The sequence below is a fragment of the Pteropus medius genome, unplaced genomic scaffold (assembly GCF_902729225.1).
Source record: "Pteropus medius unplaced genomic scaffold, Ma_sr-lr_union100, whole genome shotgun sequence".
In the NCBI taxonomy this organism is placed as follows: domain Eukaryota; kingdom Metazoa; phylum Chordata; class Mammalia; order Chiroptera; family Pteropodidae; genus Pteropus; species Pteropus medius.
Genome location: NW_024346819.1, coordinates 214,778 through 236,963, shown reverse-complemented (window position 1 = coordinate 236,963; position 22,186 = coordinate 214,778). Strand labels below are relative to the sequence as shown.

At 49.6% G+C, this 22,186-nt stretch overlaps 1 protein-coding gene across 1 annotated transcript in view; it reads right to left on the bottom strand.

Annotated features, from left to right (window-relative positions):
* The window catches only part of TDRD9 (tudor domain containing 9), a 68,427-nt gene that overhangs the window by 41,007 nt on the left and 5,234 nt on the right, over window positions 1-22,186 (bottom strand). The window contains exons 2-9 of the mRNA XM_039876564.1: window positions 19,981-20,087; window positions 14,172-14,269; window positions 12,728-12,949; window positions 11,852-11,974; window positions 9,238-9,318; window positions 6,684-6,848; window positions 5,430-5,533; window positions 1,490-1,554 (exon numbers count right to left, since the gene is read on the bottom strand). Of these exons, the coding sequence (XP_039732498.1) occupies window positions 1,490-1,554; window positions 5,430-5,533; window positions 6,684-6,848; window positions 9,238-9,318; window positions 11,852-11,929 (493 nt within the window). The 5' untranslated portion in view covers window positions 11,930-11,974; window positions 12,728-12,949; window positions 14,172-14,269; window positions 19,981-20,087. The remainder of the gene's footprint in view (window positions 1-1,489; window positions 1,555-5,429; window positions 5,534-6,683; window positions 6,849-9,237; window positions 9,319-11,851; window positions 11,975-12,727; window positions 12,950-14,171; window positions 14,270-19,980; window positions 20,088-22,186) is intronic.

Genomic DNA, 22,186 nt, shown 5'->3' with positions numbered 1-22,186 from the left:
TAGCAATAAATGAAGCTTACACATGCTTTTGCCTCATCCTGAATCATCGATATTTGAACCTGTTTCAGGCTGAACTGTCACCCCCAAAAGGTGCTGAAGCCCTAAACGCAGTCAGCGTCCTCCGTGTGCCAAAAGAAGCACCGCAGCCACGTTCAGTTAGGCTGCGGTCATGCTGCAGCGGAAGGAGCCCTGCGTCCAGCGGGACCTTGTCCTTGACAGAAAGGGAGCGAGATGGACAAACACGGGGGCAGCACCATGCAATGAGAAGGGGGCAGAGACGGACCGATGTGGCCACGAGCCAGGGAGCCCAAGGACTGACGGCCGCCAGAAGCTGGAATCGGCAAGGAAGGATTCTGCCCAGAGCCTCAGAGGGAGCGCAGTCCTAGTGAAACCTTGATTTTGAACTTGCAGCCTCCAGACTGTGAATGAATATATTTGTTGATTTAAGCCTTCCGGTTTGTAGCGCTTTATTACAGCAGCTCTAGGAAACTCACATAGAACTCTTCATAAATGATCAATTAGTGAAATAATATGTCATAAACACGTTGACAGAAAGACAACAAATGAAACTGTAAAATATCATTTATAAACATTTGAGCCTGGCGATGTTTAACAGTTGAAAAGTATCTCATGTGAGGGCTCTTTAGCTCTGCTTTGGTCATTTTCTCCCTTAATGCAGCATTGTGCACAAAGAAGTTTTTGATAAATATTTATTGGGGCGAATGCAACTCGACCCCACTGACAGCTAATGGTGTTTCCTTGATACAACACTAATCCACAGCAACCAAAGCAAAACGTGATCCAAGTGTTAAACCCCTGGGTTGTTTTCCAAAGCTAGATAAGGAACCGTCATCCATGCCTCCCGGTCTCCACCAGCACAGGCGCACACGCGCACACGCGCACACGCGCACACGCGCTATGTATCACCTTCAATGACGACCCCAACTGCGGCCGTGTTTCACCAAGCTATTCCACTTCATTTAAAATCATCAAAAACGTCATTTTGAAAACGTACAATTTCACATAAATTAATCTTTTCAGGTATTTTAAATGCTCATTTTCTCAAATATTTAGAAGGAAACTCCAGGACTACCTGATGATTCTCATGGTACGAGGATAGCAACGCTATGACTTAATGACACTTAAATGTCAATAAGTAAGCCTTAAACACAGACTGGTGACAATCACCTCACATTTATAAACATAAACATGTAACAAACCAAATTTAACAAAGTCAAGTATTTTACTGAAAATTTTGAAGGGGGTAAGACACTGCCTTCAAAAAATTAAACTCTTCATTATCGCTCTCTTAAGCGATGCGAAGATCACAGTGAAAAGTCGAACTGACAATCACACTTGTTCGTGTTCTCAGGGTCTAAAAGAATAAACCCATACAATGGCCAGCACCGTTTTCCATCACGTGTGCTATACGCACACCTGGCCTGCATCCGGGGCATCACGATTCCAGGTCATGGAGGGTGACACTCACCTGGCAGAAACACCAGCACGCTGCTCCGCTCCGACACAAACTGGGCGCCCGACCAGTTCTTGTTCCTGTTAAAATGGGACATGACAAATATTAATCCAGCCTGAGACGGCCGCTGTTCTTCCAGAACCCTGAACTGCATTTTGGTCCCGAAAGGCTCTTAGATCACGCAGTGTAACGCTCTCTCTCTTACAGAAGAAAACGCGGAGTCCCAAGGACGAGCCACTGTCCAGAGCCCCACACCCTTTTGGGGACCACAAACCTCTAGACTCCCATGATCTCTTACAAAACTCACTATCGGTAAACATTTTCCTTGAAATTTAGTTACTATAATCCAGAACTTCAAAATACAAAATGTTTAAAATAACGACAAGCAAAATTTAAAATCTCCAGAGTCCAAAATATTACTAGAAAGCACTTCACAGAGTGAGGTCTCATCCGCTCGCCCCACCCCGGCAGTGCTCACGTGGCGAGAACGGAACCCCGAGCCACCTGCACAGCTGGGCGGCCCCTCCTGCCGACACCCGGCCCTTGGAAAAGCGCAACAGAACTGACAAGTCCTTAGCCAGAGCCACCAAGAGAAGAAAGAGGGAGAAGACTCAATTACTAGAATCAGAAACGAGAGAGGGGACACTACCACTGACTTCAGGGGAAAACAGGGTAATAAAGGAACTCCGTGAACAACTGTATGCAACGGATTAGACAGCTTCTCTGAAACCGGCATTTTCTTAAAGAGATATAAACTCCCGAAACTGACCTAAGAAAAAGACAACAATCTGAATAGACCTGTGACAAGAGAGTGACTTGGTCATCTTAAACTCCCCCTGCCCCACAGAAAATCCCAGACATCAATGGCTTCCTAACTAAAATCCACCAAACATTTGAAGAACATCAATTCTTCACACACTCTTCCAAAAACCAGACCATTTCCCGCCTCGTTCTACGAGGCCAGCATTATTACCCTGACACCAAAACCAAAGACAGCACAAGAAAACTACAGACCAATCAATACCGCTTAGGAATGTGAACGTAAAAATCCTCAACAGAACACTCGCAAACCAAATCTGGCAACAGAGACAAAGAGCTGGACACGTGACCAGGTGGGATTTATCCCGGGTGCAGAGTGGATCCAACACCTAAAAACCAAGCACCGTACACAGCACATTGTTAGGAAGGAAATCACGATTATCTCAACAGACACAGAAAAGGCATCTAACAAATCCTAACACTCTTCATAATAAAACACTCAACAAATTAGGAGCAGAAGTGAACTTCCCCGAACTGAAAAAGGTCATCTAGGAAAAGCCCCCAGGGAACATCACACTAACTGGCAGAACTGGCTGTCCATCTCACCGCCCCGACTCGGCATTGTACCCGAGGTTCTGGGGCACTCGGGCAAGAACAAGAAACGCAAGCATCCGGATTGGAAAGAAAGACATAAAACTGTCTCTGTTCCTAGATGACTCAACTCTGCAAGTGGAAAACCTTAGGAGTCCTCCTGGAGCTAGTGAGCGAGCTCGGCAGGGCTGTAGGACGCAGGACCAGCACTCAAAAACCAACCGCTGTTTCTGTATGCTTGCCGTGGACAATATGAATGTGAAATCAATCATTTATTCACAATAGCATCAAAGAGAAGAGAACACCAAAGGAACAAATTTAACGAGACAACTGCAGGACTCACACACTAAAAACTACTGCATTGTTGAAAAAAATTAAAGAAAATCTAAAGAAATAGAAAAACATTCCATTTTAATGGACTGGAAGGTTTAATATTGTTAAGATGGCAATACTTTCCAAACTGATCTTCAAACTCAACACAAACCCTTTCAGAGTCCTAGCTGGCTTCTTTGTAGAAATTAACAAGCCGATGCCAAAATTCACGTCGCACTGTGAGAGAATCAGAATAACCAAAACAATCCTGAAAAAGGATAAAGTCGGGGCGACTCACACTTCTAATTTCAAAATTACTTCAAAGCGATGGTACTCAAGACAGTGTGGCACCCTGCCACAAGGACACGCATACAGCCCAATGGAAAGAATGAAGAGTCCAGAAATAAACCCGTACATATATGTCAACTAATTTTCAACAAGGGTATCAGCGCTGTCCACGAGGACAGAAGAGCCTTTCGATCAACAGTACTGGGACAACTGAACAGCACACATTAAAGAATGAAGACGGACCCTCGCCTCACACACACACCAACAGTAGCTCAGTATGGATCCAAGCTCTAAATGAAAGAGCCAAAGCTATAAAACACTTAGGAAAAAAAATAGAGAAAATCTTCATGACCCTCATTTGGCAATGGATTCTTAGCTATGACACCAAAAAGCCAGAGCAACAAAATAAGAAACAGACAAACTGAACTTCAAGATGAAAAACTTTTGTGCTTCAAAGAACACCATCAAGGAAATAAAAAGACAACCCACAGAATGGGAGAAAATATTTGCAAATCAAATCTCTAATAAGAGGCTTGTATTTAGAACATATAAAGAACTCTAACAATTCATAAGAAGAAAAACAATCAAAAATGGACACAAAATTACTGTCTCCAAGTATAAATAAATATAAAGCACATGTTACTAACGAGGATACACAAATGGCCAACAAGCACATGAAAAGATGCTCAACCTCATTAGTCATCAGGGAGAAGCAAATCAAAACTGAAATGTGCTACTACTTCACACCCTCGAGGACGGCCAGAAGCAGGAAGCCAGATGCCCACCAGTGCTGGAGAAAGCAGAAGCCTCAGAAGCTGTTGGTGGGATGTCAGGTGACACAGCTGCTCTGGAAAACAACCTGGCAGGCCCTCAAACGCTTACACAGGTACTGTGTGACCCAGAAATGCCACTCCTGGGCAGGCACCCAAGACAAATGAAGAGACACGTCCGCGCAGAAATGTATACACAGAGCTCACAGCAGCATTCTCACGACGGCCAAAGGAGGAACGACCCAAATCTCCGCTTCAAAGGAGATGACAAGACGGGGTCCAGCCACATAATGGCGCAGGGCTCAGTCATAAAAAGGAGTATATGACAAACTTTAGACTGTCTCAAAAACGCTACACACCAGAATACAGGGGACACAATCACAGAAGTGACCAGATTTTAAAAATCACTTATTCAATATTTTTATCAACAAAATGAAAGGAGGAAAATAAAAGGATTAACTATTCAACTTATAAAGACAGAAAACAATAACGAAGCAAACTGAAGGAGCAGGCGGGAGGGAGTTACGGCGAAGGTCAATGCCGACTCAGGAACGTCGAGGAAGTCCCGTACGTCACCCAGGAGGCTTAGTTTTAGAAGGAATATCAGTGCTATACTTTTGAAGCTGTTTTATTATCACATTACAGAGGAAAACAAGTAAATAATGTCCTTAGCAACCAAAAGTTTCAGGGTTTAAGAAAAAGAACTAAAAAGCGAAAATTTAAGGTAAAAACATTGTTAAGTCTAGGCTGAAATATCAACATGAATCTGTAATATTTTAAAAGCAGATTTCCAGCTCTACCCACTACAAAGACTTAGGAGCAGTGATCCCAGACGTGACCTCTACAATGCCCCTCACTGCAAGGGCCCAGTTCCCTGGGGACACGGGTGCTTCCTGACCTACTGCAGAGGAAGGACAAGGGGATTAGCCTGGGGCATCCTGTGACAGAAAACAAGTAAATGCCATGTGCCACACAACACAAGAGCCAGATCAAATGGTTCTCACTGGCCAACGTTCGGACAACTGATCATCAAGAAAGAAATCTGACCATAATTAACTTTGACACTTTAAATGAATCAAAATCCATGAGTCTCAAGAGAATGAGAAGACAAGCCTCAGACTGAGAGAAAACATTTGCAAAGGACACATAAATAAAAGACTGATATCCAAAAAATGTAAGAACTCTTCAAACTCAACCATTAGAAAACAAATAACCTAATTAAAAATGCCTCTTACCCACTCTCTTTCATGTCTAAGTCATCGAACATCTGGATCAGGGAGACGGCAACTTCGTAGATGTCCTTCGTTATCACGGGCTCCTCCAGGAGGTGAGGAGAAAGCTGAAACCCGAGAAGGCGGAACATCGTGATGGGGTGCCGGGGAGCTGCGGGGCTGGGCGGTGGCTCTCCTCCGCACGTCACTCACTGTACCAACACCTCAACCAAAAATATCATCTGCAGGGCATCCCACTCCCCAGGGACGTCTAAAACATCTCCGGCTGTCACAAAGGGCACCCAGTGGGTGGATGCCAGGTGGCGCTAACTTCATCCCCCCCCCAGGACAGGACAGCCCCCACCCACACAGCGTCAGCCACCCTGTGGCTGAGGTGGCCTGGCCTGTAACATATACTTCCGTGTGTGCAAAGTTGTTCTCTGCAGCACGATTTTTAATAAGAAAAGACTGGGACGGCTGGAGATTCAGTGAGGAATGGTATAGCCACACCAGCGGGGGAAGGGGGCTTTAAAAGGGAATGAAGAAACTGGACACTGATGCGGAGAGATGTGAGAAGACACATGGGAAAAACCAGGTGTGCAGAGAACGCTACCGTTTCTGTGAAAAAGAGAAACGCCACCTTCGCATCTGCCTGTACAGACACAAAAGCCTGCGGGAGAACCCATCAGAAACGACAGCAGTGCTCCCTCCTGCTGGGGCGCGGCTGGGCAGACAGGACGGCGGGGAGAAGCCACCGTACACCTGCTTACTCTCTCTGCGCTTCAAAGCCTGTAACGTATCCCCCATCCGAAAACACTTTTACATCGACTGCGACTGTCCTAAGAACAGGTTGTCATCACAGTTCTTAACTGTCACCACAACATGATCCTCCTTCAGTTCGGAGCAATATGACTTATAGTAGAAAATTTCAGTTTTAGCAAAGTAAATGACATCCCACCCTCCACTGAATTTGTGATTTTGTAGCTGAACAAAATCTAACGTTTTATTTTTCTACATCGACGAAGCCGAAAGCCAGCTCGGGTCCCTTTCACAGGGACCCACAGAATGCGAGCTCATCAGGCCCACAGTTCAAGACAATAAAGCAGGGGCCCCCGCCCCCATCCCGAACCCCACTCCCTCCCAGTTCCACTTCCGGCCATCTCCAGGCTCCACTACCACTTCCAAGAGCCTTCACCAGCAGCTGCAGAGCGCAGGTCGGACCAAGCGCAGACGTGCGTGGTCCCGTCCTCCCTCAGGGACGCAGGGCACCCCACCTACCCGGCCGTGGTGAATGTGCTCCAAGTCACCGAGGTAGCATTCTTCAATGGAGTGTGGCTGCCCCTCCACCTCGAAAATGTGTGCGGGCTTCATCTTGTTCTGGACGGGAACGGCAAAGTAATCTGCGAACTCTTTACAGTTGATGGTGGCTGACATCAGGACTACCTAGGAGTGAGAGGCCGCGGAAATAAACAAACGCTAACGACTAACTGGATGGGGCACTTTTTAAATCCCAGGCCTGGGCTCTGCTTTGCTAACTCTCTTGGGACTTTTCACAGGACACTGATTTAATCTCTAGTGTGAAACAAACGGCTACAGTTTAAAGAATGCTCAGAGATACGAACTTTTACTATTTCTCTTCGATTCTATCAAGTGAAAAACTGCGTACTCCCCGCAAAGCTACAACCATTCCCATGAACGAAAGCTTCGCCCGCATGGCTGCTGCACCTCTGCGTGCGTGCTGGATGCGTGCACTGGGGGAGGCGGGGGCCGGAGAACCGCGGGCCTCAGCCCAGAGCCCGGGGGCTCCCGGGACCAGCAGGGCCCACCTGACTGCACGTTTCGGTTTTGCCAAAAAGCAAACGTGGGACAATATCCCGAAGCAACATAGCCAAGAATGCTAGAACCTGTGTCTTCGGCACATCGGACGTGTCCCGGAGGAGGTGACGGCATCGCGAAGGAGCGGCGCCACTCGCCAGTCTCCAAAACGCTAAGCAGGGGTGACACAGTTATCCGATGGCTACCAACCGCCTCGTGCATCTGGCAACGAGGACTTCTGCAGTGCCGGTCTCAGCAGAAAGTAAAATGTACACATTATCGGTACAGCTACCGGGTAGACAACGTATCTATATTCTCTCTGAAGGTCGATGCAAATGGTAAAACCATAGCGACCAGAATGCACTCTGAGATGTCATGCCTAAGGCTGGAAAGGAGGCTCTGAGAAGCCACCTGCAGTGTAGAGAGACCCCAAGAGACACATCCCGACAGTAAGTGATGCAAACGTGAGGCCCAACCTGGAAGGCTCAAGGCGCCGTGCGCTTTACAGCAGCCTCCCCTCGTGTGCCCTCCCTCCCTCACCCAGGTGGCCCTCACCTCTCCTCCACCTGCCAAGGCAAGTCCGCAGCCTGCCCAAGACACCCGTCTGTCCAGCTTGCCCTTGGGTTGGGTCTGGTGACATGGCCAGCAGCGACAGCAAGGCCAGGGGCCTGGGGCATGGCACAGAGCCAGGGACCTCTACAGGTCCGAGTGGGGAGCGGGAGGGGAGACTTGAGGCCCATGTGGCTTCTGCACCTCGGCCTCTGACGACAGCGCTCTTTTTTTAAAAAGTAATGGGAAAGGAATTTTCGAGTTTCAAAAAACTTATTACAAAACCATCTAGAACTTGACTTTCAATTTCTTGGTCCAACTACATGTACCTCATAAGATTCTAGATTTAGAAAACATTCTGCTTCATATATTTTTAAATAAATCATGAGAATGTTGAAACTGATAAGCCACTTTGCTACTTAGACAGTAGGTGCAAATTCCTGACCACCTTTTCTTCAGCAGTGGATAATTTTTTAAAAATCCACTGCACTCTTAACTTTCTTGACTACTGAAAACTAAGAAAACATGTAATGGAGTCATTGTCTTAAAGCAAAAATGACAAGTCGTAAAATGACAGTCAAGAAAAGCTCTGACTGAACAATCTTTATGTCATCTTTAAGTTAAAATTCCACAGAGAAGTGTAATAGCCAAATTCTCATCATTTTACAATCATCTCAAGCAATAAGACAACACATTGCCAATGGCAGGTTCCACTTGTTTGTCCCACCAGCTGAGAATATGAAACCTGAGGCTGATCCGTCCCATCCTGGGGAGGGGTGGGGGGAGTTTCCCTAAAGGATGAACTAGATGGAACACTTGGGAGACAGGACGGAAACTTCGTGACTGAGAAAGCAGCTGCTTCCCATTAACAGCGAGTCCTGCAGCCGTCGGTGACGGTGATGTAGTGACGTTGTGAAGCTGCTGCCCAAAGACCTCCAGGGAGCGCAGCAGGCCGCCCCAGGACCCACAGCATGCCCGCGACAAAGCCTCGCTGTGCCCGCCCTTCCGTCAGGGCAGGTAAGATGTAAACGATGCTTACCGTCCCCCACCCCCGGAATCTCAGTTAGCTCCCCATGAAGTCTCGAAACCCGCAGTGTGTCTAACTGTTCTCAAACTTCAACATGCTTTGGCGCTATTTTCAAAACAGAGATTATAGATCTATTTGCAGCTCTAAATCGGAGCGCTCATTCAACCGAAAGCAGTGCTCTAATGCCCAGCGTTTCATTACAGTCAACGATTATTAGGCCATATTCTGCAGCCTGGAAAACTTAGACTCTAACGCAGCATAGTAACCAAAGCACATCCCACTCTGTTCCTAGGACAGTGCCCTTGAGCTGGCCTGCCAGCAAGATCTGGAGTACTGCACGTGACAGTGAAATTTAAGTCACTGTTTCTGTTAAAATAAGAATACACAAAACTAATTAATAAGCCTTAATCCTAAGTATGTTATTTATAAAATCAAATTTACCTTCACAAAACGTGAATTTGTTCTTAAAAGTTTGCGGACAACCAACAGCAGGAAATCCATTTCTTCAGTTCTCTCGTGTACCTACAAAAAATAAGGATCGGGCGCCCCACATGGCATCGAGCAAGGCACACCATCGCTGGACAGACGGACGGACGGACGCGGTTAGTGGCACACCCCAGAGCCTGAAGGTGAGTCGGCGCTTTCTGCTCAACACGGCTCCTTGAGGGGCTGCTACTATTCCTGATGTCACTCCTGGCCAAGAGGGAGCAAAGAACATAGACCCACAAACCACATGTCCCCAGCACTAAGAACCACTGACCAACCTCCCTAGGCCACCCCTTGCGTACCACACACCTCCGCACGGTCCCAAGTCACACTATTGCTTTAGCGGGTAAGGACAGAGCAGAAGCTGTGCCCAGGCAGCGCTGTGTCCTGCCTGGCTGGACATGTCCCTTGACACACTGGCCTGCAGTTCCCAAGGGTGGGAAGGGTTGGCCGTGGAGAACTAGCTCAGCCTGGAGAATTCGGGCGCTCATTCATGGCCCTCCTCAGATAGAGACCACCAGGCCGAGCTATCTAAGGATCTACAGCCAGCTCGGCCACCCCGGCTTGCCCCCGCCCAGAGCCAGCTTGCAGTAAAGGGCCAGGACATGGTGCTACCTTTCTGTCCCTTAGTCAAGATACCTCAGCACACAAGGAGATGGTAAGGTTCTATCCTGAGCCATTTCTCCACTGAAATGGAGAGGAGCTACTGAGCTTGAAAGGAGGTCGTCTCTCCCCTGGTCGTGCCCTGGACAGTCAGGCCTTCCCATGTCCCCCGCCTCCCACCGAAGCGGAAGGGTGGGGAAGGAGGGCGGAGGAAAGACAAGGGCGAGCCAGCCATGGAAGTATCTAACGTTCATGGTAACGGCTGGCGACCCTAACGGGCCACTGTAGTCTAATTCTTATTTCGTCCTAACGCCAGGCTCCAGAACACTCCACGCGCACACACAACCTGTCTCCTACTCAAGAAAGAAGGACTCTCAGTGGTGAAAGCTCCAGAGTGACCTCTGGTCAGTGCTGAGAACACAGGACCCCACACCTCAGAGCTCTGACCCCACGGGCCCTGCCTCCCCCTCCTGCCCTCTGAGGACCCCACAGCCCCCTCCCTGCCAGTGGCCCGTCCCCGTAGCACATGGACGTACACACTTCAGCAGAGTCTGCCTCCCCAGTACTACGTCCAATCCATTCGTTCCTTAAGCAAATGACTATTGGGGCCGGGGATACAATAGCAGAGCGTGACCAGACAGATCCCTGCCACCTCCCATCCTGGGAGGGCGAGCTCTTGCAGAGAACACTCTGCTTCTGTTCGACGTGATGGCACAGCTGCAGGTAGCGCGTGTCAGCAGTGCGATGAGGGCGTGGTGTCCTCGTCACGTGTGTGTGCGTGCTAGACGGGACGTACGGGGCATGGGCGGCTGAGCCCCAAGCACCTCGCGGGGGAGGCTCCACGACCGACAGGTGCTGCAAGCGTGTCGTGGGCACACCGCCACCGCCTCTGGGCTTCTTCTCCGCCTACTCTAAAGAGAGCCAAACCTGCCAGAAGTCCTAAGGGAGACCTCCGAACCGTGCCATCCACCACGCTGATCTGCCGAGAACGACACCAGGGCATTTCCCTCCCTCCACTCTCCCGAAGCCCACAGCCGTCTACCACCAAGTCACAGGACAGGATGGCCAGCGCGTCCCTCCGCCTGACTGTGGGACGCTCCGCGGCACTGATGAGCACACGCAGACGGGCGCCCCCGGGCAGGCACGGGGCCCAGGCGCAGCGCGACCATCCACAAATCCTGTTCTCTGGCCAGCGGCTGCCTTTCTTCAAGAAGCAAAGCTTCCCAAAGCGTCGCTCCTGGGGAGGCTAAAACCCAAGGGCTGGCCGTGGGGTGTTCCCAGAGCTCCTGGGACAGGTGTCTGAGACGGCCCCACCCCGAAACACCCTTTCCTGACTCACAAACCACGTCAGCTCGCTAGTCCCTCGCTACTGAAAGGGCCAGAGCGCTAAGCCCGGTACAAAGACGAAGTTCGCCATGCTTCATGAGAGCTTTTTTAAGAAAAGTGAACAGGTCACTATCTTGTACTTACTGATTTTTTAAAGATACCATTGTCCTCATTTGACTACATGGAAAGTATCTGTCAAGCCCTGAAAACACCTGCATACAATTAGCGCTCCTTCGCCGCCTGCTGTGGCCAACACGTGGAAGCAGGCCAGCGGACCTCCTGTAAGAGGCAGTCAACACCTCCAGCTCTGCAAGACACACAGTCTCTGTCCCCACTACTCGTTCCTCTGCTGTAACCCAGCAGCCACCACAGACAATGGGCAAAACTGCATGCCAATGACAACTTAGAAGCCAGGGGCCAAACCCGGCCGGGGGCTGTCCTGGGCCCACCCTGCTCTGAGGAGGAACTCGGCTGTAGTCTTCAGCCTCCCCACAGGCGCTGTGGGGCAAAGAATAAACACAAGAAGTCAACATTCTAAGTAGAGCAAGCAGACAGAGACCCAGAGAGCCAGCTGCCCCGTTGCGGGCAGAGGGCCCTGGCAGCAGCCGCTCGGCCTTCCCCGTGGGCCGCGAGCACTCACTTCGTCGATGAAGATGTGCGTGAACTCCATCAGGCTCTTGGCGCTGACGATCTTCTGCAGCAGGACTCCAGTTGTCATGTACACGAGCTTGGTGTCCTCCGTCGCTATTTTCTCCAATCCCACCTCGAATTGGGGAAGGAAGAGAGAAAGGAGAAAAATTTCAGGTTTAAATGGCTTGCTTTAACTACCAAAAAAGGCTATGTCTGTTTTATCATGGAGGCATGAAAGCAGACAAAAAAATTAGTGTATATCACAAAAGATATAAGGTCCAAGCTAAAACTAAAGTTACTTTCTCTCTTTTATTGAGGGAGGAAGTCTGGCTTAGTCATACTGCCTATCACTCCAACACTGAGACAATTATGTATGAAGACATCTACATACAAAAATATAATTGAGAGATTAAAGTTACAAAAGCTATGAGTCTGAAAATTCTTATTTTTTTGCTATTCAAAACTGGGAAAGAGGGGGTGACTCCATAGTGTAGTGGTTAGCCCGTCTGCTTTATATGCACAAGGTCCTGGGTTCGCACCCAAGGAGGAGTCATGGACCATACCCCAGGTGCACCAGGCCCCGGGAACACGCCGCCAGCGCGTGGGAGGAGACGCCCTGCCTTCAGAGATCCAGTTCTTAAGGAGAAACCCTCCAGGGGCGGAAGGGGGTGGGGGAGTAATTAAAGAGGGGAAAATTTTTTTTAAAAACTGGGAAAGAAATTAAAGTTATTTGCAAGAAATTCAGAGTTTAACTATTTTTTAAATTATGTTAAGTTCTGCTCTATAAGCAACTGGTTTCATTTTAATGTCCAGAAGAAAATAAACACATCCTCTCATCTACTTACAGAGAATACAAATGAACAAGGAGAGGGACGCCCGGCCTCACCTGATAGCCCACCAAGCCGCCCAAAGCCCAGGCGCGCTCCCGGCTGATCCAGCGGGCGATGCTGCTGGCCCCTATCTTCCGGGGCTGGGTGACCACGATGTTGCAGTAGCTGGAGCGCTGGATGTGATGCTCCAAGATGTACTGCGGGAGCTGCGTGCTCTTCCCACTGCCCGTGGCGCCGTGAATGATCACCACGGAGTTGCTTTCTACCAGCGATATCACCTGGAATCAAACAGGGAAACACCTTTCAAAACCGCCGCAAAATTACCGATGATCTAAAAGCGTTACCTAGGAGCCCGCTTTACCTTGAAAAGACTGTCGAGATTTAGATTCCTGTCACCTTTTACGGTTAATAGCTAACCAGTTAAACATCACAAATGACAGAAGAAGGTTACACATCTGTGACATGTCAAACCAGTCTGACCGTGACAGTACCTGTCATGCTGGGGAAAAGAGGACCAACTTCAGCTCTAGGTCTCACCTTCTTCATCCACGAAAATGAAAACATCACACTGGGCTTCCTATATGGCTCTTGCTAAGTCTAAATTTCTACTATTTTAAAGTTTTCAAATAATTCTACTGAGAAACAAGAAAACACAGCTGTTATTACACTCAAGCGGTTTCAAAATATCAACTGAAACTCTCCTATTTTTGAACAACTTCCACCGTCCCACTTACAGTCTGCATGGAGCATTTTTGAATCCACAATCCCATTCCTCCCCATCACTGGCCTGCTCTCCCTAAATTCATTTACGCGCCCATCTCTTCCGGGATTGCTGCACTCAGGGAATACAGCTGAACTTCAATGTTGGCCTCTGAAAATTACTAACGTGTATCTACTCTACAAACGTGATTCGATCGAAAGCAAAATAAAAATTAAAGTTGGAATGTTTACCATTTTGTTTTATCTGTAACTACCCCTTCCACCAGTAAAGTTACTAAGGTTCCAACATAGTTATGTGCTATTAAACACGGTTAAACGAGTCATCGTAAATACACACAAATGCTGCTATACCCGGCCTGGCATCGTTCGTAAAATGATACATCACTGATGGAGCTAACGGATCACTAGGCAGAAGTGCACGCAAAGCAAAAGTGTAAAGCAGCCCCAACGGGATGCGAGGGGGACTGCGGCCAGGGGCATCGCTCGCTTCATAGAGACTGGGCCGTGCATTTTCACTAAGAAGCTCCACGGGGCGGTGGGAACGAGCCGGTATGTGCCCGCACCATGTCGGAGGGACGAGCAGACAGACTGAATGTCAGGAGGCAGCCCAGGGGAGGCCGAGCAGTGCCGGCACCGTTACACAGGGCGCCTCCCGTGGCAGCCGCCTCCTCTGCTGCCACCGAGCCTGGCATCTGGGTACTGTCAGACTATACACAAAAAGGGCGGGGCCTCAGGTGTTTACACAAACAGCAAATCACAGTGTGACAAGAATAATCTTACCTCTTCCCTGCATCGATTTATAGGCAAATCAGGATATTTATAAGTTGTCTCTGGGATGCATGGAACGTGGCTTAATTTAGCCGAAGGTGGCCTTGGACCTGGATTCGAAAAAACAAATGCAATGCTATTTCTTATCTTAAGAAAGACAAGGTAAACAATGCCATGTTCTATCTACTCTGCATACACAGCATGTACGGGTGTGCACACGCACGTGCACGCACTCACGCACTCACACACACACACACAGAGTATACAGATTCTACAGGCTGAACTGGAAAACCTCTGGTACCCACTGTTGGTAACCGACATAAGCTGCGCATGCTCTCATCTCCCCATCACAGCCCACGACGCTGTAGGCTGAGCGCCACCTTCTGAGATAAGAGGCCTATAACACACAGTACACGTCGCTTGAAAACGGTAGGAAAGGATTAAAGAGCAAACATAAATTTAAAATTTCAATGAAAGCACCAATTTGTTAAGTGTCCATTCCTTGCTACTAAAACAAGCCCATGGTCGACAAGCAAACACAACGTGGGTACTGCATCCCGAAGGGCCACTGCGCCCTGCTCAGAGCCACGACGCGCATGCTGATCCCTCGCCGACTTAAGTCCTCCTCTGAGTTCCTCCTGTGGCTCTGGACCTCAGCGCCTCACTTAACAAACAGACAAACATACAAACTTTTATTGGGAAATAATTTTATTTCCAAAATAACCTTAAGCCTCCTTGCCTCTCCAAGTTTAGGCGTCTCCGCCCCACACCCACCTTCCCTTCCCCACCAGCCCCTCACTGCCTGCCCATCGCCTCCCCTCTGCACCTGCCACCACCCTTCCCACCTGACACACACGCACCCGGGCTTTTCTTTTGTTCTACTACATTTTTTCCCCTACGTGTATTTGTAGTTTATTAATAAGCCTAATAATATAAAATTAAAACATGACTATTTTCGTACGTGTGAATCAAGGGAACTAGCTCGTGTTCTGAATTTTAAACACAGAGGAGCCAGAACTGTGTTCTGCCTGGGGCACCGAGGCCACCGACCTGGGGGAGGCGCTAAGCCCTGCCCGGCCTCTAGTCTGGTCGACTGCGCTGACTGCCCGACGCTCTCAAACCAGCATTTGCTTTCCACTGTCACATCCCATTTCCCTCCCATCACTCCCCTCGGCTTTGAAAAGCACAGCCACTGATGCCCTCCTGTTTGCCCGGCCGGCACTTCCTCCCAGTCACACCCCTTCCAGAAGCTTCCTCAGCTAAGGCTAAGGAGTCCCGCACATTAACCACCCAACCTTCAAAACCTGAGCCTGAGCACAACCCTACATGTGAACAGTTCCTAACTTACAAGTGGGTGCAGCATTTCGATAGGTCGTGTGGACTCTGACGGCCGCTGCGCATCCAGGGCAGCCCACGAATGCAAGACGGAAACGTACGTGTCAAAACAGGGGAAATAAGCACACACCCTCCCGTCCTGGATGCTGGCAGGGCTATCACTCAACAACAGGCCTTTCTAGCCTAACGCACGAGAGGGACGAGAACCCGCGCAGCCTGGGAATGAGGACGGGCGCAGGGAGGGACACCACCGGGACGTGAGAGACGGGCGCACGTGGGGACAGCGTGGGCGTGAGCAGCCCTGACAGCGGCTCTTGGAGGGGAGAAGGGGCGCCAGACTTCCGCTGGGAAAGACAAAAGATGCCGCTGGATTCCTGCTGAGGGACGTTAAGCCGCCTCAGTGCTGCTGAGCTCTAATGTGGCTGGCGGCCCTTGGTCACATGCACTGTGAAGGTGGCAAAAGACAGAAATGTTAGTAAAAATAAATAAATAAATCCTAAAGTCCTAACTGTACTATTTCACCACAGCCCTTTCTCCATGTGACACAAATGCAGTGTGACGTTTTCAGGCCACTGGCTGAAGCAGACCACAGAGTCCAGCCCCGCCTGCCCTCTGCCGCCAGAGGGAGGACAGGAAACCGAGGGATGTTGTTCACGGCTGGAGGCCCTTCCGTCTGGGCAGCAGCGACAAAGCCAAAGTCAGGGGACCAGGGAGAGCTAAGTTCTCAAGAGAAGACGATGGAAAATGTACGGCAAGTCAACAAACGGCACGTGGCAAAGGTCATGCAAAAGTGACAGGAGCAAAGCCTCGGCCTAACATCTGCTCATTGTTTTTCTGTCATCTCTTTATCCTAGGTTATTAACATTAAAGTGTTTTGTGTGAACTAGAAAAGAATTGAGAACAGTAAACAATGCTAGTTTCTCTTCAATAAGCCACCAACTACATCATCATCAACCAACTGTAAAATCTAACCAAAAAACTCAGCAGTTAGGGGGTCCAAACAGGATATAATGGATTTTAACTGGGGAATATGTTAATATTTCTCATCTTAAAGTCTAGACACTGTACATTAGAGAAAATAATTTTAATTACTGCATTACTGATTTAACCACAAACCCATATCTTCAAAATAAATATCGACGTTTCACCTTCTCCCTGGCACGGGGCGGTATTCTGAATACGAAGTGAAACGTACCTAGAAAGCTTCCCGTTTCGGTGCTCACACCGTCTGCCTGGGCCACTTTCTCAAAACCGGAAGAGTGACAGGGAGGACGGAAACAACTACTAAGACCGCCAAATTAAAAGGGAGGTGGCACCACAGCACTTCATCACAACCTAAAGACACCATCCCAGGACAAATACGAAGCTGTCACAGGAAAGCAACAGAAACCCTGAAAGCGGGAGTCCACAGTTTGGAACCGGGTTCAAGCTGTTAGGAAATGCTATTAAATCTCAATTTTTAAAACGTTTTTAAAAAACAATTTACCTTTAATTACATGAAACGATAATGCAATTTATAGAAATTCACTGAATGCGTGCGTTCTTGGGTTTCTATTTAGAAATAATTTTTTAAACACTTACAAAGATGAAACAACACCTAATCACACCCAACTCAAAAGCATTTTGAATCCAAGTATTTTATAACTGGGCATAACGAGATGTTCCTGTTGCAGCCTGCGGTGCTGGGCTGGCATCAGAGGCATCGCTGTGACGTCACGATTCTGATACAAGTGGACGCAGAGGAAGACCGCCACGTGTCCACACGCACACGCGACAGCCTCTTCTTCAAGGCTCAAAACCTGGAGCAGCACCTCCCTGCCTCCCGCGGCCTCTTATCCCTCACGTCCACGTGCAACACATCACCAAGTCCTGTCCGGTCCATCCCCTGACCGGCTCCTGCCTCCGCCGCCATCGCGCTGGTCATCACCATCGAGTCTCGCCCCCTCAGTCCTCCTCAGGTCCGCTCCGGCCCTCTCCAACCCAGTCCCTCCAATATGACCACGGTGGTCTTCTCGAATCACAAATCTAATCACGTGACTTTCCCATCCCTGCTTCACGCTCATCCCAATAAACACCTAGAACCCTTAATCCCTTCTCATTGCTCTGAGCATTAAGACCAAAATCTTTAGTGGGGGCCACAGCCCTGTTTCCAACCACACCTGTCTCGTCCGGCCTCATCCGATGGTTCTTTAGTTTCCTACGGTTGCTGTCACACATCGCCACAAACTCAAGATCTTAAAACAAAACGCATGTGTTCTCTTTCAGTTCTGGAAGTCACAAGTCCATCATCAGTCTCAATGGGCTGAGATCAAGCCGTTGGCATGGCTGGTGCCTTCTGGAGACTCTGTGGGAAAGAATCCGTTCCCGTGCCCTTCCAGTTTCTAGAAGCTGCCTGCTCTCCTTAGTTTGAGGCCTCTTTCTCACATCACTCCAACCTGTGGCTTTGATGTCACATCTCCTACCACTGACTGTGACCTCCTGCCTCCTCTGTTAAGAACGCTGTGATGACACTGGGCCCACCTGGACAAGCGGCTCAGCTCAAGCTCCCTAACTTAGAGCTGCAAGGTCCCTTTCACCACGTTGGAAACACAGTCATAGGTCTGAAGGTTAGGACGTGGGCCTCTTTGCGGGGGCCAGTACCCAGCCTACGACGCCTGCGCAGCCCTCCACGCCCACTCGAGTCCCTCCTCCAGGGCTGGAGCCCCAGACTCTGTCCCATCACACGCGCTCTGCGCACATTGCCCCTCTGCCCTGATGCCCACGTGGCCGAGGTGATTTATACTCATCTTTCAGCTCCAAGTTCAACTGCAACCATCCTGATACCCTGGCTCAAGTCAGAAGCCCTTGTCTTATATACCCGCAGAACTGTCTTTCAGGGCGTTTGTCCCCACAAGCGTGTGTTTGTGTGCCTACGGGTTAAACGGTCTCTGTGAGAGGGGCCGAGTCCTCTTCGTCACTGCGCTCCCGTGCCTCCCGGACCACACTCTGATCTGTGGGACTGCCTAGTGCAAAGCTCCACGTATGTGGAGACACCAGGGACCAAGGAAGCAAACAGCAGCCTCACACACGAGCCTAAGCCAGCGTGAGAGCAGACACGCGGGGTCGCGGGCCACCTCCAGTGGCCTGCTCCAGGGCCAGAGGTGCTGCACACGGGGTTGGTGGGGCCCCGGGGCCAGTAAACAGGGGTGCAGTGAGGACGACAGCATTCGGAGTCACCCGGAGCCCAATGGGCTTCCTCAAAAGTAAATCCTAGATGGCGATGTCCCTCCACGGCACCGCGTGTGGCTGCGCATCCCCCACTGCACAGGTGGAGTCACCAGCCCACTGTGCACCAGCAGTTAAGAGACATCTAAGGCTTCCCACAGGCAAGCCACGAGGCAATCAACATTCTCGTACGCACGACTGTGTATTTTCTCTGCGTGAGTAAGAACCGGATCAAAGGACGCGTGCATTCTGAACTATCACTTCTGGTAATGACGTCCTGGGTTGTTCGGACAAACACTCCTGAGAGCAACTAAAGATGCTAGGTGAAATATACAAATGTCACCTTACAAGAACCGAAGGGTTGATGAGACAGTGAGAAAACCAGGCCAAAGTCTACGACAAGGCATGAACAGAGATGGAAGGCAAAGGCGAGACACACAGTGAGAAATTAACCTGAATACAGTGACCAAAAAAATGAAAAATACACGGCTAACTGAAAGAGGGGGACATGGAAAATGGCTCAGAATTTTCCAGAACTGATGAAAGATACCAATATTTTAACTGCCAAGAAGCCCAGGTAGACCTCAGGAAGGGCAGGATTATGTACTATTACGTACGGACTGTGTTTCATAATTTTTAAAAGGCTAAGGAAGAAAACTATGGCTCTACCCCTGACTTCTGTCGTGAGGTCGGAGCACATGTGCACAGGGTGGAGGGACAGGCAACAGAACTTCTCGGCTCAACTGGTAGAAAATGTGGGATGGAGAATCTTTTATAAAGCAAAAAATGGAAAGTTGGCTTTTACCATATGAATAGGCCTGATGCTAATAAGATAATTAACTCACAAAAAGAAACTGTGCACTCAGAGAAAGCAGCTTACTCCAAACGCTGAACAGCTGTACCCTTGTGAGGGCGGGGCTAGGAAGGGCCTTTTACCTTTCTACATATTTATGCACCATTTCAAATTTTGTTTTAATATGTGTATTGTAAAAAAAGCTATAATTTTTAAATAAAAATTTTAAGTATTTCCAATTAATAGTAAGGTAAGGGGCCATTATTAGTCTTCCAAAGAACAGACTATTTAGGAACTATATTTAAAAGAGAAAAAAATGAGCAATTTACAACTTATCATATACTCGCCCCCTAAAAAAGTCCTGAATAAGTAGCAATATGGATTCTTTATTGACTAAAATACTACATTTATTAGGCTGTTAAGAAAGGAATGCTATAGCGTGTGAAAACCCCCGCAGGGCACCACACTCCACCTGAGGCGCCTGCTTACCTGGCCCATGGGCTGAGCGGTCGCTGCCACACACGTCCAGTTCCTGAGCTTCCAGCTGTCTGTACTTGTTAATATACTCCAGCTCTGAGCTCCTCTGCCTAAGCGGCCTGCAAAGGACATTCAAAGTTAGTATGCTGTTTCCGAAAAGCCAAGAAACTGGGCGTGGTCCATAGTGTAGTGGTTAGCACGTCTTGCTTTACATGCAGAAGGTCCTGGGTTCACACCCCAGTGGAGCCACAGTCCATGGTCTATGGCCATGCCACCCTGAACAAGCTCGATGTCTGATCTTGGAAGCTAAGCAGGGTCGGGCCTGGTTAATTCTTGGATGGGAGACCACCTAGGATAACCAGGTGCTACAGGCTTAAATAATAAATTTTTTAAAAAAAGCCAAGAAACCTCCACGTGCTAGAGAAGTTCTTGAATACTTTTACGTTGTCACAGAAATGCAGATGTTCAATACACAAATAAAAATACACTCAAATTCAGTCATTTACCAACTAGCTGCAAATTAAAACAAGTAAAACAAATCATTTCCTCATCCTTCAATGTGGCCAAAAAGAACGTATTCTTAGACAATAAGGAGGGCCGTAGACGGGTCTGGGCTCACTCTGAAGGGCGCGGCACAGCGTCTCGATGCTGCTGCTCCTGCAGCCAACGCGTCCCTCCGCCTGTCCGTGGAGCAGCGTCTGCACGTGCAGATGAGGAAGCATGCGCAGACGGGCACGGAAGCTTTCGCTCACTCCGCAAACGGCTCCCGAACACCAGCACGTGCAAGGCGCTGGGATGCACTGAACAGCGATAAACAAAGCAAACCCTTGTCCTCAGGGGCCCTCGGTTCCAGTGCATGAGGCAGGACAGAAGCTGAGGCACTCATAGCGATGGGGAGGAAAACAGGGAGAGGGAAAGGGTTGCAGGGAGTGGGGGCACCTTTTCATCGATCTGTAACAGAACTTCGAGTGTCTAGCAGAGGGACAAGCTGTACTGTGGCCTCTTCAAATGTGTCACTGCTTAAGCATGCCACGGCTATTCACTTATAACAGATAAAAATGTCTATCTGTATCTATTGAGTGAAAGAAGAATTGCTCTGCGATGTGCGAACGCTGCCACTCGTGTTTCGCTGGCCCCGTCTAATTTAAGTGCACTGCTGTCGCAGGAGAGCAGGACACCAAACGAGGAGCTTTACTCCAACAAAACATCATCTGCTTTGAAGTCTGCTCCTGTCTGAACAACGGCTGTGTCGGCATTCTTTGCGTTACCGTTTGCCTGAAACCGACTCGTTAGTGAATTCACCGAACAGAGCAATGATGAGGGCTGACTCCACGGCGGGCACTGTCCTGGGCGCCGGGGAAACGCAGTTCCAGGCTGCCCTCGTGGAGCACAGTGGGGCTCGGGGAAGAGAAACAAGGTAAAGCACGGAGCATGTCAGACCTGACAAGTGCACGGAGGAGCCTCCTGCCAGGAGAGGAGCCGGGCGAGGAGAGACGCAGTGTGAACGGGACGGACGAGAAGGGGCCGGTTAAGCAAGGATCAGAACGAAGGATGAGAAAGGCCCCGCAGCTCGGGGTCCGGGGAGAGCAGAAGGTGCGCCAGGGTCCAGAGGCCCGTGTGGTTCCAGCAGAGGGAGCCTGGAAGGGGGTGGGCTAGTGGCAGCCAGGGGAGGGCCGGGTGGGGGACTAGAGGACCGGCAGGGACTAATTATGATGACTGTGGCTTTTGCTCAGAGTGGGATGGGTGTAAGCAGAGAGAGAAATAAGAATCTCGGCTGGTTTTTTAACCGATGGCTCTGACCAGGCGAAGGGGGTGGGTAGTGGGCAGAGCCCAGGAGACCACCCAACAGCCCGCCGCCACAACCAAGGCACGCGAAGGGGCTCCGACGAGCACGCGGCAGAGAGGCGAAGCACACAGAACACGCTGACAACGAGACCTGGGGGGCGAGAAAGCAAAAGGAGCGTCAGGAACGACTGTGCGGGTCTCGCCTCCGCAAGATCAAGCACACACACCACCCGCTGCCTCCCACAGGGCGAGGCTGTGCCCCGACGGGTGACCCGCAGCTGGCAGAGGCCGCAGAGGGCGGGGACACTCCACTCACGTTCCCGTCCCATGCCCACACCCTGGGGTCTGCATTACCAGACCAGAGGCAACAATTTAAAAGTCACGGCGACGACAGGAGGACATCGAAGGAAGCAACGGCAGGATTCGTCGTAAC